At 46.6% G+C, this 16,029-nt stretch overlaps 1 protein-coding gene across 1 annotated transcript in view; it reads right to left on the bottom strand.

Annotated features, from left to right (window-relative positions):
* Window positions 1-2,213: 2,213 nt before the first annotated feature.
* Window positions 2,214-16,029, bottom strand: part of SFRP1 (secreted frizzled related protein 1) — a 47,815-nt gene continuing 33,999 nt past the window's right edge. Inside the window, exon 3 of the mRNA XM_035119637.2 lies at window positions 2,214-12,567. Within this exon, the coding sequence (XP_034975528.1) occupies window positions 12,245-12,567 (323 nt within the window). The 3' untranslated portion in view covers window positions 2,214-12,244. The remainder of the gene's footprint in view (window positions 12,568-16,029) is intronic.

The following is a 16,029-nucleotide window of genomic DNA, read 5'->3' as shown; positions in this document are numbered from 1 at the left end:
CCTGGGCCAGCCCTCTTGTGGTGAAATTACGGTTTTAATGGAGATAGTTTTAACTTTGGTGGCTGTGGGAGTGGGGCTGTTTAAAATTGTTTAAAAATGTTATATGTGGATTTGTATTTTGTATTTGAATTTGTGAGCTAGGATATTGTTTAGGAGCTTATGTTAGGGAATGTATTTTTAATTAGTTTGTAAACATCAGTATTGCTAACTGTTTTAATTACAGTGGTATCTCTGGTTATGAACTTAATTCGTTCCAGAGGTCCATTCTTAACCTGAAACTGTTCTTAACCTGAGGTACCACTTTAGCTAATGCGGCTCCCACTGCCGCCACGCAATTTCTGTTCTCACCCTGAAGTAAAGTTCTTAACCTGAGGTACTACTTCCAGGTTAGCGGAGTCTGTAACCTGAAGCGTCTGTAACCCGAGGTACCACTGTATTGTTATTGTGCAGTTTGTGCTTTTTCTATTGTAACTTTAAGTTGTGAACTGCCCTGAGACCTGCGGGTATCAGGCGGTCTACAAATTTAATTAAGTGCAACTACCTAGGTGGTCTCCTATCCCTTTGTTGCATCCCATGTGCAAAATGGCCACCCTAGCCCCATGTTCCTTCTAGGGCCATAGGGTCTGCCCAGAAAAAGAGGCTCATTCTGTCTGCACACAGGGACATGTCAGGACCTCTTCCAGAAAAAGAAAGAAAAAGGACAATGCATGAAAAATGTTCCTCCTACCAAAAAACAAGGCCAACTTCGAAAAGTTGAAAGCAGACCACAGTTATAGGGGCGTATCCTCTGTAATGAAATAAAGCTTTTTTCCCCCTATTAATTTCCTTTCTTTCAATTTCCCATGTAACTCCTCCTGCCTAATGGAATTAATTTGTCATTGCAGCATGTTCTGGCAGTATGCTGTTAGTCTGATAGCAACTGTGACTCAAATGACCTGATTATTTTCTTGCCCCACGGAGCAAGCTTTGGGGCAGAGTTTCATCAAGTGTTGTCCAGAACATATCTGGATGACAAAACCAATGACAGTGATGTGGCCTCACCCAGTATCCATGCGATTTACCTCCAAACTTTCCCTTGTTTCTTGTGCACCAAGCAAACAAACAGGTGGAGGTGAAGAACGGGGCACTGGGGGCAATGCCACTCTCACCCATACATTCAGGCAATGCCTGCTCTAGGTTTCAGAGGACCAGGCTGTGGGGAAAACCTCCTCCAGGGGCCCTAGGGTTGCCACACCTTCAGCGCCAGGTAGGTGTGAGTGTCTTTTTAAATAAAAAATAAAAAAATGGGTCCGTGCAGCTTGCAAGATTCAGGATTAGGCAAATGCATGGAGCAGGCTGCAAATATATAGACTTTTGGGCAAGCTTATATATTCTACCCTCTCAGATACAGGACTGCAGTTAGAGATTAGGATCCTGGCACAGCTACCTCTTTGCCCATCCCTTACAGAAAAGGACTGTTCTCCTGCACTGTCAAACTATGATTTAACATTATGAGGATGAGTTTATCTTGGGCTCTCATGTCCCCCCCCCCTCCAACTTTAGCATGGCCACATGAAGCAAATCAGAAGCTTCCACTTACAAGCCAGATTCATAAACCACACCTTGTTTTAGTCAACCAAAGATAAGACTAACCACAGTTCATCCAGGTTTGGATGTCACGAGATACAGGGGTGAGCCTAATATGGAAAGGAAAGGTTTTGAACTCTGCCAGAAGAGCAGCTGGAAGGAAGAGCACATCAGCCTGAGGCTTGCACAGACTCAGCCCCATAATGCTCAGCCATGGTTTCATAATACAGTACATGGGCCTGCAAGGCTCGTTGTTCAGGAGCAACCTTGCAGTAACAAGGCCTCTACAGCAAGCTCTTTATGGCACATTCAGATGAGATGGATGTCTGCAGCCAGCCGAGGGGTTATCTGTCCAGTTCATCTTGTTTGTGTCCCCCTCTTCTTCCCCAGAGGAACTGTGGGGTGAATTGTCCCCATCATAAAAGAAAGCCAGATTCTTTTCAATAGTTTTTCTTTTCTTCTTCTTCTTCTTCTTCTTCTTCTTCTTCTTCTTCTTCTTCTTCTTCTTCTTCTTCTTCTTCTTCTTCTTCTTCTTCTTCTTCTTCTTCTTCTCTCTCTCTCTCTCTCTCTCTCTGTGTGTGTGTGTGTGTGTGTGTGAGAGAGAGAGAGAGAGAGAGAGAGAGAGAGAGAGAGAGAGAGAGAGAGAGAGACTTAAGGAGTTGTGAATTGATAAAGGCTTCCTACCAGTCTATAAAATCTGCTGATACTTTAGCTTGGCCATAAACTCATAATCACATGCAGACTATGCTGTGCCTGTAAGTGCAAGCAGATGTATCTCATTGCTGAAATGCTAAATCAAAGCACAAAGGCCCTCGCTGTTATCTCCAATCATCAATTTACATGAAAAGCAAAGGACAGATTTTCAATTTTATCTTTTGCAGAGCAGAACTGAGAGATTACATTCCTGAAGAAGCAGGACATTGCAAGAAAAACAAAACAGCTCAGAGAAAAACAAAGTTTTGTTACTTGGGGTTTGTATACTTGGAAGGTTTGTGTCTCTTTTTAAAACAACAACAACAACCACCCACCCACTCTGAGTCCCATACCAAGGGAAGGTTACTTTCGTCAAAAGGAATCCCTTCCCACCAATGAATTGTCTCTGTATTGTAGAAGAAACTACTGACTCCTATGGAAAACTTCCACTGATGCAGGGAGTAAGGAAGGAGGGAAACATGCTTTGTTCAGCCTTTTTCTTTTTAGTGTCTGATAGGGAATTTCTGCAGTGGGAAATTCTGCTTTTTAAAAAATGAAGCCTTCCCAGGCCTGCGGCAGGTCTTCTGGGGCTGAAGTAATGCTCAGCAAAGGTTAGGTTATCAAGCTGACATCTTTTTAGCATTAGCTTTCTTGCCCTACACAATGTCTAAGCAATGTTGGCTTTCAGATGTCTATATTAGCATGTTCCAAACAGAAGGCTACCTCCCAACGTGCTGCGTGCGGGAGTTGGGCAACCCCCAGCACCAGGGAGCTTGCAGGCCTCTTGTTTTGTCTCCCCCAGGGCCCTCCTGCCTTTCAGCAAGGCTCTCAAAAGCCCCCCGGCTTCCCTTGGGACAAAGGCGGCTGAAGAGCCTTCCAGCAAGCAGGAAGCAGGGAGCACTTGTACCATTCAGGGGCAGTCACCCAGCAAAAAAGCAGGAGCAGAACCTAATCTCCTCACAGTTACCCAGGGAGATTAACCATTCTGTGCAGTTTATTGTGACAGAAATTGTCTGTGTTAGTGACAAGGCAAATTGAACCCAGAAGGCTTGGGGGCCGCCAAGGTCCAGGGCATTTTCTCCATCCGAGGGAGAGAGAGGGGGGGGGAGAGAAGCTGCCCTCTTTTCAGTTTGCAGCCTGGCAGATAGATTCTGGAGATGGATGCTCTTCTGCTATTCACAAATTTTAGGCATCTGGGGCTCCAGGCAAAGAGTCTGACCCAATGGCCAGTTGCATTCTGCTCCCATGGACAGACAGGTGAGACTGCATTCTTGGTTCTCGAGGGAGGCTTCCAAAAGTTTTTTAGTTTAGAAAAAAGCAAATAAGAGGTGTGTGTGTGTGTGTGTGTGTGTGTGTGTGTGTGTGTACAGAGAGAAGTGTTTCTCCCTCTTTCATAACACTGGAATTCATGGACATCCAATGAAGCTGAATGCTGGAAGATGTAGGAGAGATAAGAGAAAGTCCTCCCTCCTGCAGCATTTAGTTAAACTATGGAACTCCCTCCCCCAGGAGGCAATGATGGCCACCAACGTGGATGGCTTTAAAAGAGATTTGGACAAATTCATGGAACCTAGGGCTATGGGTGCTCACTAGCCATGAGGGCTTTCCTCTGCTTCCAAGGTAAGAAATCCCTTTCTCTTCCGCGTTGTATGTCCCTTCGGCCCTGATCTGCTTTCTGTGGCTTCAGTCTTGTCTTAACTCTTTGGCCAACACCCTTATCTCAGCATCTGATCACCAAGAGCCGATCCCTGCTGAGGCCAGACACAACTATATCTTTCAGATCTTTGCACAATCAAATTCAGTTGATCCTGGCAGAGGTAAGTTCCATAAGTTAACTCTGTGCAGAGTGAAAAGGGACTTGTTAAAATCTCCCTTGCATTTGGCTTCATTGGATTTCCACAAGTTCTAAAGTCATGAGAGAGGGATGAAAACTCTTCTCTGTCCACTTTCTTTGGGCCAGACATTATTTTATAAACATCTACTATCATGACAGCTCTTCCTTGCCTTTTCTCTCCACTAAGAAGCCCCAAGGCTGCAACATTTCCTCACAGAAAAGTCACTCCACCCCCTGGATCATTGCAGTTGCCCTCTTCTGAACCTTTTCTGACTCTACAATGTCCTTTTCGAAGTGAGGTGACCAGAACTGTCCACGGAATTCCAAGGATGGTCGCACCATAGATTTGAATAAAGAAAGACGAGTGAGTGAAATGTCCTTTGCCAACCTTGGGCGCAACAACAAATGACCAATATTACTGCCCTCTAGAGACGGTCCTAAATTATCACCATGCCAAAGAATGCCAAGCAATCCCATAAATGATGTTACCAGCCACCTGAATCCCTGCCGAGCCATTCACAGGATTCCAGGGGTTCTGGCCTCCTTTGCAGAATTGAAGACATGGCCGAGGCTGCAGTAGTTTTAAGAAATGTGATGTATTCACCTATTTACTCCTGAATTTAGATGGAGGGAATCCAGATCTTACAGCATGGTCATCTCAAGAGGGGCCTGTTCCCCACAGCAGTGCAGGCCTGGAGTCCAAGGCATCTCTCCCAGGCAGCCTTCAGCCCGCTTGGCCAAGTTGTCTTGCATAGGCTTAGGAATTCCTCTGCAGATGGTATTTCGCCCTTTGATCCCAAATAATCAGAATCCTACCATTTATTAATTTATAGGGTTTAGTGGTGCCCCTTCCAAGCCTATAACATCAATCTAAGAGAATGCCTTCTTGCACAGCAATGAGGTCAGAGAAGGAGGCCCGGCTGGTGGTCCTTGCACAGAATGACTCATGCAGCGCCCAGCTCCATAGAAGGGTCTTTTCAGTGGTGGCTTCACATCTGTGGAGCACTCTCCTTTCTTCAGGTGCATCGAGCTATACCATGGTTTTTCTTTTAGGAAACTGGTGAAGGCGTCACCTTCTAGCCAGCTTTTGGGTGAGATCATCAGTGACTGAACAATTCATGAATAATTGGGCACTGCTGATTATAACAAATTGTAGTGCTTCAACTATCATCATCATCATCATCATCATCATCATCACTTCATGGGAACTATGTTACATATCCACGCTGTGTTGCTTTTTGTGTTACTCTGTTGTAAACTACCCTGCACAGAGACCCTTGCACCGTGAAAGCCAGCAGATGACCCTTGCTGCTTGACTAGAGACAGATGAGGCCAGGCCAAATCCCTCCATTGACCATTCCTTCTATTTGAGGAGCTCACATAGTCCCAGGCTGTGGGGCTCCTGGACCCACATTGGGGGGTGCATGTTGGGGGCATGTTGAACTGTCTCCCCACAGCCCGGGCTGTCTCAAGCGAAGTCGAGCTGACAGGGTGTTTAGCAAACATTTAAACCCAGGAAGCTCTTTCAGGATTATTAAATAAACATTGAGGAGAATGAGTGAGGAGGCAGGCAAAGGAAATGGTGGTGGGATTGGGGGGGGGGCACTAACATAAACTTTCCAAGGCTTGAGGCCAGGGGAGATGGAGCAGGGCAGAATCCTGCCAAGTCATGACGGCCCTCTCATAATTTGAGAAATGCCACAAATTCATGAAACTTTGCACTGCTGTGTTGTGTTAATTTTGGGAGGGAGACCCATGCAAATGTTTAGTCTGGTGTTAATATGTCATTCCGGTCAAGGCCAAGGCATTTGTTCCCAGCCCTGTTGATGGGGCTGCATTAGATTCAGTGACACAGCATTCACAAGAGATATGTGATGGTGGACGGTGACCTGGACATATAATGAACCTTTCAATCAGAAGCTGGGTGGATGTGCTAGAAGAGATTGGGGGGCAGCACACACACCCCCATGTTCAAAAGCAGCCAAGGAGCCTGGGCGCAGAGCCGAGCGCAGTGTAGCTACAGTGGCCGGGAAAGAGCGAGGAAGCAGTCCCTGATCAGTGGTGGTGGCAAGAGCAGCAGCAGGAGGAGCCACGGCCACTGAAATTCCACGGCCACCACATTCAGCTCCACCCACGGCTCTTTCCGTGTCGTGATATTGCACAGGCAACATCTCCCACAATTCTCCTTCGGAAACTGGCGCCTCTGGACCAGAGAGAGATGGGACACTTTTCTCCAAAGGTTTCCATTCTCCTTTCCATGGTGACTCACAGAGGCATGAATAAGATAATGCAGCATTTTTAACAGAGTCAGAAGTATGGACACAGACAATTATTATTTTTTGTCCTGCTGTCACTCCTGACCAAACAGGTTTTGCACCATTATCAAACCATGCAAAGAAAACCCCTACAGCACTTTTAACCAGAGATAGAAATGTGCTAAGAGCAGTCATCCCTCTTGAAAGCTATTTTCAAATTGGGGTGGGGGGTGACTATGATCTGTCTCAAGCCCCAGAAATGGCCCTTAAGTTAAAGGAAGGGGGGAACTTAGATACAGATACAAAACCTAAATATGGATTTATTTACAGGTGGTCACTCAGGTTGCTTGAAACACAACAAACTAGGGTTAGAAAACAACATTTCTTCATAAAAACACTCAGCAGAAGAGGTTAATTAAGCACAGCAACTTGAGTTAAATGAATGTGAATAGATGCAGGGGAAGCACTTGAGAGGGAAACAGAAGAAGTATGAGCCTCACTCACTGCACATAGAACTGAAGTGGCACCATCAAACAGTGTGTCCAGTTTTGGGCACCAGCTCCGGCCACTAATGTGCTGGAGTCCCTTCAAAGCCAGATCCTCAGAAATTGGCCTGGGCCCTAAAGTTGCAAGCCTGTGCCTGCTTCCTTGGCACTGAGACCCAATGAACTCTCTTCTGCACAGGGTCAGGCTGCATGTTTGCAAACACCTGAGGTGGCCTCATCCTCATCCTCTCTCAACTCCATTGGTCCCACCCAACAGCAGACCTCCAAGGAAGCATGCAAGGGACATTCCTAGTCCTCTTAGCTGGAGATGATGGGGATGAGATTTAGGACCTTCGACCACTGACCTAGGACTAGGGGGAGCTGCCATCTACCTTGTCAGACCATGGGCCCATCTTTCTCCGCATCATCAACACTGAATGACAGTGGCGCACCAGGAGAAGTCCTTCCCTTGTGCAATGACCTGCACACAGATCATCACTGGCCCCAATGCGTTGCTGATGGTGCGGATATGGGCGGGGGCGGGGGAGGCCTAGGGATGGCTCCCAAGAGAATGTGCTGGAGCTTCCAGAACATCCCTGCACATTTATTGATTACTTTGCTGATCCAATGACCTCTACTTAAGAGACCCAGAGCCACTACATGGCAGGACTGAGGGAGGCAGCGTTTTAACCAAATGCAGGTGGTTTGTTTTCCCCACTCAAACAGGTGCTTCCCTTCAGAAGCAAAGCTAGCTCATCACCACATACATCGCTCTGCACTTCTGCCTTGGACAAGATCCATCGTTCCCCTTCGCTGAGGAGCTGGGGCAGAAAAAGAAACTTGCCACTTAAAAAGATAGCACAGGAAAATGTTGTGTGTGTGGAAACCACCAGGTTGCTTCAGTATTCCAACAAACGAAGGTCACCCCAAGAACTCAGAGGGCAGGACAGCCTGATCCCATGCATGTTTACTCCAAAGTAAGTCCCACTGAGTTGAGCAGGGCTTACACCCAAAAGGTGTGCATAGGACTGCATCCATTGGCAGAAAATCCAAAAGTTGTATTCAACCCCCTTATCAGTATGGAGCACAATCCACATGAAGGAGTCTCCTGCTCAAGCCCCATCGGAAATGGGCAAGACCACAGCAAAAATGAGCATTGGAGTTGGGCCTGACTACATGCAACAAATCTGATTCGTCTGCTCAATAGTCCCACAAAATGGAACTGAAAAACCTCGATTCTGTGATTGGGAAGGAAATAGGAAGAGATCAGGCAAATTTGCCTCGAGCATGTCTTACCTCTCTACTCCCCGAGAGGAAATGCATTTATAGTATTCCTGCTCTTCATATTCTTGCCCCCCCCCCCCAATTTCCCAGAATTGCCACTGGCCAAAAGCTCCTCTCATTTCTGGCTTACCGGTTTTATGTTGGGGGATCTTAAATGCCATTTCCTTTTTTCTTCATAAAGCCACAATAAAAATGCAAAACTTTTAAATGTGACTCCAATATGAAAACTGGAAATATTTGCATATATTTAGCCAATTTGTAAATGTCTCATATTGCCTCTTATAACAAAGGATATTGTGCCTGTTTCCAACCTGGTGCCCCTCCCCCACATGCTATTGGACTACAACTCCTATCATCCCTGACTACTGGCCATGCTAGCTGGGGCTGATGGGAGTTAGAGTTCAAGGACACCTGGAGGGCACCAGGTTGGGGAAATCTGGGATATTATGCCAGCTCCGGTTTGGGACTGGTGGTGAGTCAAGGTACCTGCTGGGAGCCAGGGTTGTGCAGAATTTTGCTGCCCTGAGTGCAGAGGCCCCACCCGGGCCACCTGCTTTCTCGGCTTTGAATGATGGGCGTGTCTTCCTTCCCAGCATCCACAAGGAATCGATACCTGACCCGATTTTAAATGGTATTGGAAAAAGAAGTTTGTGTTTTGTGTTGGAGACCTTGCACAGAGAATCACGGGGCTGCTGGGCTTGGGCAAATGTTGAGACTGCCTCTCTCCATAGAGCCTTTACTGCAGGAGGGGGGGACCTGCAGCTCCCCCAAGGTTACTGGACTCCAACTCCCACCAGCTCCAGACAGCCTGCCAATGGCCAGGGGTGCCCCCACCCCTGTTTTTCAGAGTAATACAGACGTTTACAAGTAGCCTAAAAAGATTGCCATATGGCATTGGATGTATTTTTCTGCTTCTGGGGTTCTGTTATTTTTATGAAAATCAATATTAATAGAACAATGAAGAAAAAAGCACAAACAAACTCCATTCTTAAATGTATCCTCGATGTATCTCACATTTAACAACAAAATAGCTGAATTTAAGGGGGGTGGGGTTTAGGAAACAGGAAAATAGCATACTTTAAAACTAGAAAAAGCTACCAAAAACAAAATCCAAGGAAAGGGAACAGGGTTAAAATAATCATGTAACTTGTCTCTCCTGGGAAATAAACAGGAACCCAGCAAGGTCCAAGCACAGTTAAAATAACCTGACACATTAATTAGCAACAGTTCGTTAGATTACACTTTTCAGTAAATAACTAAAACAGGGATTGGCCACGGTCGGCCCCCAGAGCAATTTTCATCTAGCCTCTGCTGATGCTATCAAAATTGAAGTCAGTATGCAGTAAAAAGCTTCATTCATAAGGACGATAAAAAGGTTTTCAAGTTGCAATACATATTCCATACTTTAATGCTAGACATCTCTTTTGCTTTCCCTAGGCAATTTGTAAATGTAAAAATTATCGGTATGTAATATGCTGTTCCTGAGTGGTGTCCTCCATAATTGTGAGGCTGTGAATGCTGGATGGCACCTGGGACAGTTCAGTGGATAGCGCCAGTGGCGGAGGAAGGGGGCGGAGGGCGGTACACCCCGGGGGCCAAATCTGAGGAGGGTGACTAGAAGGCACCCCACGGGGGGGCTCACCACACTGCCCCCCGGCACAGCAGCGCAAGCCACCACCATCGTGCTGCCACCACATGTGGAGGATCCTACCGCCATGAGCAGAGGATCCCACCGCTGTCCATCCAACGCTCGAGTGTATCAGCGCCGCGCATGGGCTGCCGGGCAGTTTGCCCCGCCCCTTGACACCCCACCCTGGGTGCTGGAGAGCCTTCCTTCGCCCCTGGATAGCACATGAGACTTAACCTCAGGTTTCGGGGTTCAAGCCCCACATTAGGCAACGTTGGACAAAAGATTCCCACACTGGAGGGGGTTGATCCCTTCCAACCCTACAATTCTATGAACACTCCAGAAGGATCCGTTTCTGCAGCAAAATGCACTTCTTTCCCCTGAGCCTCCCCAACCCAGGTGGCAAATCCAATGGTCAGAAATTAGGGGAGCTGTAGTGTAAAACAAATGGTTGGGGGGGAAGGCTGATTTAAAGAATGCCCCCCCCAAAATACAGACACCAGTCATTTCTGAACTTATTAAACTTACTCTACCCCCATTCTGCCAGTTTAACAATTAACTCTTTCTCTGCTTAATCCTGTACCGTGGCAACACACAGGACAAATGGTTGGAGTGCAACCCAGGCTTCTCGAACTGTTTTGACCTTGGTTCTCCCCTCCCTTCGTCTGCCTTGAGGAGGCAACCAGAACCCAAGTGCTTCCATTTAGTCCACATGAGAGTGTACAGGCTGCACACAACCTTCTGCTGGTTCATGTGATGATCTGTGGACTGAAATACGAGCCGAGCTGTGGAAACAGAAGAGGAGCCACGTGGGGCATTGAGCTCCACCTTTCAACAACCACCTATGTGGAAATTTTGTCAGAAGAAAGCAGCTCTTCTGAATTTGCTTCTTTCAAAATTGAATTGATGAGCCAAAGGGGAGACATTTTTACCAATCTAATGTGAATTAATGAGGGTCCTCTGGCAGGGGACACTGAACTATGATTAGGGGAGAGATGCAATTCAGTTCCCATTTAAAGACAAACCTACCAAATCCATACTTTCCAAAATTAAACACAACCAGACCCTCGTTAGGAAGGACTTCCTGATGTTACAAGCTGTGGAACAGACTTGGAAGGGGGTGGAGACCCCTTGGTGAGGGGGTTCTTAAGCAGAGGCTGGATGGCCTTTCAGGGATGCTGCACTGGGAGGGGCTGAACTAGGGGGGGCTTCTAAGTTCACTTCCAACTCTATGATCCAATGAAATTATTTAAAAACCAGTAAGCATGACAGCATGCAGACACTCAGACTAAAGCTGAGTTTTTGGTTTTTTTTTACAGACTACGGTAAAGCTGAGTTGAAATACCTGTTTTTTGTCGATGCTTTTTGCCTTGCCAATAAAAAAGAAAGAAAGAAAGAAAGAAAGAAAGAGATGCATTTCTATTCAGTTATACATTCCATTATACTGCCCTCAGTTACCTACAGTGACGTCATCACACAGCAAAATCTAACTGGCCACCTCCTGCTAAGACACTATCCCATTCACCACAGGATTCCTTACTGGGTAGGATCATCCATATGGATGATTAACAACACCTACCTGTAGAGGTGGTCACTGAAGAAACAGCCAGCAGAAATGACAGAATCAGAAAAATGAGGTTATTCAGAAATCTTACTTTTTTTAGTGAAAACCTACACCCCAGTGACCTTGAAGATTTCTCCCTGAAAACTGGAGAGCATCCAGCACAGCTCTGCTGAAAGTGCTTCCTTTCAAAATCACCTCAGCCAGGGGCTTATAGAATCATAGAATTATATATAAAGTTGGGAGGAACCAAGAGGGTCCTCTACTCCAAGTCCCTGCAATGCAGGAAGCTCAACTAGGTCATGTGTGGCAGGTGGCCATCCAACCTCTGCACCAGATTTAGGGCAGTGCCCTGAGCCAAGGGGGCACAACATTGAGAAGATCCATCAGTGAGAAGATTCATTTGGGGGTGCCAAATTTTAGCCTGGCTGAAAGATTACCCAAATCTGCCCTGGTCCACCCCCTCTCATGGGAGTCTGTTCCACTGCTGAACAGCTCTTACTGTCAGAAAGTTCTTCCTTCCTGTTTAGTCAGAATCTCCTTTCTTGTAACTCGAATCCACTGGTTTGAGTCCTACCCTCTTCCATGTGACAGCCCTTGAGTTATTTGAAGATGGCTCTCCTATCTCCCCTCAGTCTCCTCGTTTCCAGGCTGAACACACCCAGGAGGATGGCCTGGGCAGGGGTGCATGGCTGAGGAGATGTCTCCCCGATGACAGGCAGAGAGGCTTGGAGGGCTGCATTTGGACCTGGGCCTGAGGTTGCCCACCCCTACTCTAAAGGAACAAACATAAAGAAACACCAAGGGATCAAAGTTCAGTGTCCACCAGGGCAGAAGGAGCCATCAAGTCCAAAAGAAAGTCTGTGCAAGTTCAGGGCCAGCAACAAAACAAAAGAAAGAGGAGAAGAGAATAAATGTTCTAATTCTGGCACCATCGGATCATTTGAAGACGGAGTGAAATGTGGGGCACTCGGGACTTTTCATTTTCTTCATGAACTTTTTGAACTCTTTGTTTTTCTTATCCCACTTGTGGATGGCTGTCAGAAGGTACTGGGTCTTCACTTTGCGCCCCATGATGAGAAACTGGTGACTGAGGTTGTCCAGCTGGTGGCAAGGGCAGTCTGCCCCGTTCTTCAAATAGAGCACCAGCTTCTTGAGATCTTTCTTCTTGATGGTGCCCAACTTCAAGGGCTTCTTCTTCTGGGGGGTGATCTTCTTGTCTCCATTTTCTTTTTTTACCTCTTTTATTTTCATCTTTAAAGCTGGAAGTCAAAAGAAATGGGAAAAGGAATTTTTAAAACTCTTACCCATCAGGCCCATGTGATCATAGGGCAGGCGAAAGCGGGATCCCCTTTCACTGTATGGAATGACTTCATTTCTTATACCCCGAAAAGTAATAAGACATGAACACTGATAAAGCATGCATCAACTTGGAAAAAATAATCGTGGGAAAGGTCAAGAGATAAATGATTAAGAGGGTTTAATATATAGGTTGGCATTATGATTTGCAAGTCTTGGTGTCAGCGGTCAGGGAGTGGAATGTGGTCATCTGCTCTCTTCGTAACAAAAGTGGCGGGGGAGATAAAATGTTATTTTCCTGTTGCAACTTCCTGTTGTAGATAGTTTTCTATTGCAAAGCTTTATAATAAAAAGAAATAATTGAGAAATAAATGAGTGCTAGCCTCTTACAGAAAACAACAATAGCCAAGAGTCCTGTGGCCAAAGATGGAGGGATATTGCATATATGTGTGTACATACATTTCACACAATGGCATCTGAATTTAGCACAAACAAACATGTTCAAGTCTACGCTCATGGTCTCTTAAGTCATGATCTTCTGTCAAATGCATTGAGGCAGCAATCAAAAACCCAAGGCCTACCTTAGATCAGCCTGACTTTTGAGTAGGTGGGCATAGGATTGCACTGTGAGCGATCCTAGATATAGGCGCTTTAGTAGCACCCAATCCTTGCAGTTCTGCTTGCAACTTGAAACAGAAGAGCCATGCCACTCCCAAAGCTCTGGAACCCAAGTGAACTTTTGCAGCCAGCCAGACAGGACTCCCCCTCTCCCTAGACCATAGCTGCCAAGTTATCCCTTTTTTAAAGGGATTTTCCCTTATGCTGAATAGGCTTCCTCACGAGAAAAGGGAAAACTTGGCAGCTGTGCCCTAGACCCAAGCGCTGTATGGGGTGTTTGTGCGCACGTGTGGTGGGGCCAAAAGGTCGAATGTTCCTCTCCATCTCACTGCAGATCTCTCATTTCCAACTGTGACTGCAATTTAGTGAAATTTTAGAGAAACAGATAGTGGCCAACCAAATGCCTGTGGGAAACCCACGTGCAGGACATGAGCACAGGATCACTTTCTCCACCTGCAGTTGCCAGCAATCCAGAAGCATGAAGTAGAGCAGTTGCAGATATTGTCACCCCCAGGTTAGAGACCTTTGGCTTTTGCAGGTTAAGACGAGTCACACCCCCTACTCCACTCATATTTGCCTCCCCCAAAATGCAAGTGGTTCTTGGAAGGTTGTCTTTGAGGTCATGTGTCCCTCTGGCTGATAAGGTTGGTGCCCCGCTCCTGACCTACACAGGGCCACACCTCACCTTCCCCCCCCCCCCCCCGTTTAAATGCCGGTCAAAATCCACCATTTCTGTGAAGCCCTTAGATTAACTCATTTGTCCCTCACTCCTTTTAGAAACTAAACCTAAGTATGTGGAACTGGGTGTGTCTCATGTTGACAATGCAACAGCAGAGATCATTCAGTGTATAACTCAGGGATTAATTCTGTTGGTGTTAAAGTCAACTAGCCAAGAAGGGGAATGGTGGAGATGTTGCTTAGAAACCAGGCAGAATGGCTTAATCTTTGCTGAGGTGCTGATTGGCTTTATAGTTCTGTAAAAGCTTTTCTTCTGTATGTTTGGTTATATGTCTGCCTGCTATAAACAAGGTCTGCTCCTTGACACCTGGCTTGAGAGCAGTACATGTGAAAAGGATCTAGGAGTCTTGGTAGACCACAAACTTGACATGAGTCAACAGTGTGATGCAGCAGCTAAAAAAGCCAATGCAATTCTGGGCTGCATCAACAGGAGTATAGCATCTGGATCAAGGGAAGTAATAGTACCACTGTATTCTGCTCTGGTCAGACCTCACCTGGAGTACTGTGTCCAGTTCTGGACACCACAGTTCAAGAAGGATACTGACAAACTGGAACGTGTCCAGAGGAGGGCAACCAAAATGGTCAAAGGCCTGGAAACGATGCCTTATGAGGAACGGCTTAGGGAACTGGGTATGTTTAGCCTGGAGAAGAGAAGGTTAAGGGGTGATATGATAGCCATGTTCAAATATATGAAAGGATGTCATATAGAGGAGGGAGAAAGGTTGTTTTCTGCTGCTCCAGAGAAGTGGACACGGAGCAATGGATTCAAACTACAAGAAAGAAGATTCCACCTAAACATTAGGAAGAACTTCCTGACAGTAAGAGCTGTTCGGCAGTGGAATTTGCTACCAAGGAGTGTGGTGGAGTCTCCTTCTTTGGAGGTCTTTAAGCAGAGGCTTGACAGGCATATGTCAAGGATGCTTTGATGGTGTTTCCTGCTTGGCAGGGGGTTGGACTGGATGGCCCTTGTGGTCTCTTCCAACTCTATGATTCTATGATTCTATGATTCTTTCTTCTCAAATTATAGACTGTTTTAGTTCAGTTTGCTCAGTAAAGTGTTTATCGAGGCGTTTCTCTCTGGAGTCTGCCTGTATTAGTTAAGTGACTTTGCTAAACTCCAATCCAGTTGTCTGTTACTCCTCCCTCTGTCTCTCCCCACCCATCCCTGCTGTTCCTTTCTTCCATCATCTGTGAACTCTCCTCAGGGCAGGTCTTTCCCTTTGCTTCCTTTACTCTGCAGAGCACCATGTACAACCAGAAAAGAGTGCACAGGTGATCATGTTTCCAGTTTCCAGCGTGGTGCAATCTGCAGACTGACTAGTCCTGGGGCTGAAGGGCCATATGTGCTTGAGCAACAAACGGAGCCAAGTGGGAGAGAGATTAATGTGCAACACATTGGCATCATTTTTGCCCTATTAAACTGAATTCCATCACACCATCACCCGCAAAGGAACATTCACTGTGGGCTGAAGCTGCAATCAATAACTCAGAGAAAGCACTGTGCCCAGCTGAGAATATTTTCCGTTTAAGTCACAGCAAATTAGCTTCTCTCCCCCCTGCTCCCCCCGCTCAACACACACAAGTCTGGGGCTGGGCCTGCAGTGGCAAACTGTCCCGAGCACCTTCACTCTTGAGGTGCAGAGCAGGGAGGCACAAACGGCATCTTCCCGAGACAGCAGCACCACAGGATGCCTGGCTGTCATCCACACAGCTTTGCCGCTGGCTTGTCAACAAAGCCCAGGCAAAACGGGACCCAAGAGTTGCAGCACCTTAAGCACAAACAACATTTAGGGTTGCATAAGCTTTCATGGGCCAAAGCCCCCCCCCCCCCGGTCATATGCCTGGAGAACATCAGCCACAGATTGGATCCTCCAGGGCCACATGCAACTCAAGCAACAGAAAAAGCTTAAGCGGTCGAACATCTTGTTCCGTTCATGGTACAATCTGCACTCCCAGCTGTATATATTTCTCTTGCCTTGACCTGGTCCTGGCTTGGGGGGGGGGAGGCAGATGCCCAGGGCAGGGTTAAGATAGCAAAAGGCCCGTCAGGGTAGGGAGCCAAAGCAGGA

Source organism: Zootoca vivipara, chromosome 6 (genome assembly GCF_963506605.1).
Source record: "Zootoca vivipara chromosome 6, rZooViv1.1, whole genome shotgun sequence".
Classification (NCBI taxonomy): domain Eukaryota; kingdom Metazoa; phylum Chordata; class Lepidosauria; order Squamata; family Lacertidae; genus Zootoca; species Zootoca vivipara.
This window is presented reverse-complemented; position numbering and strand designations above follow the sequence as displayed.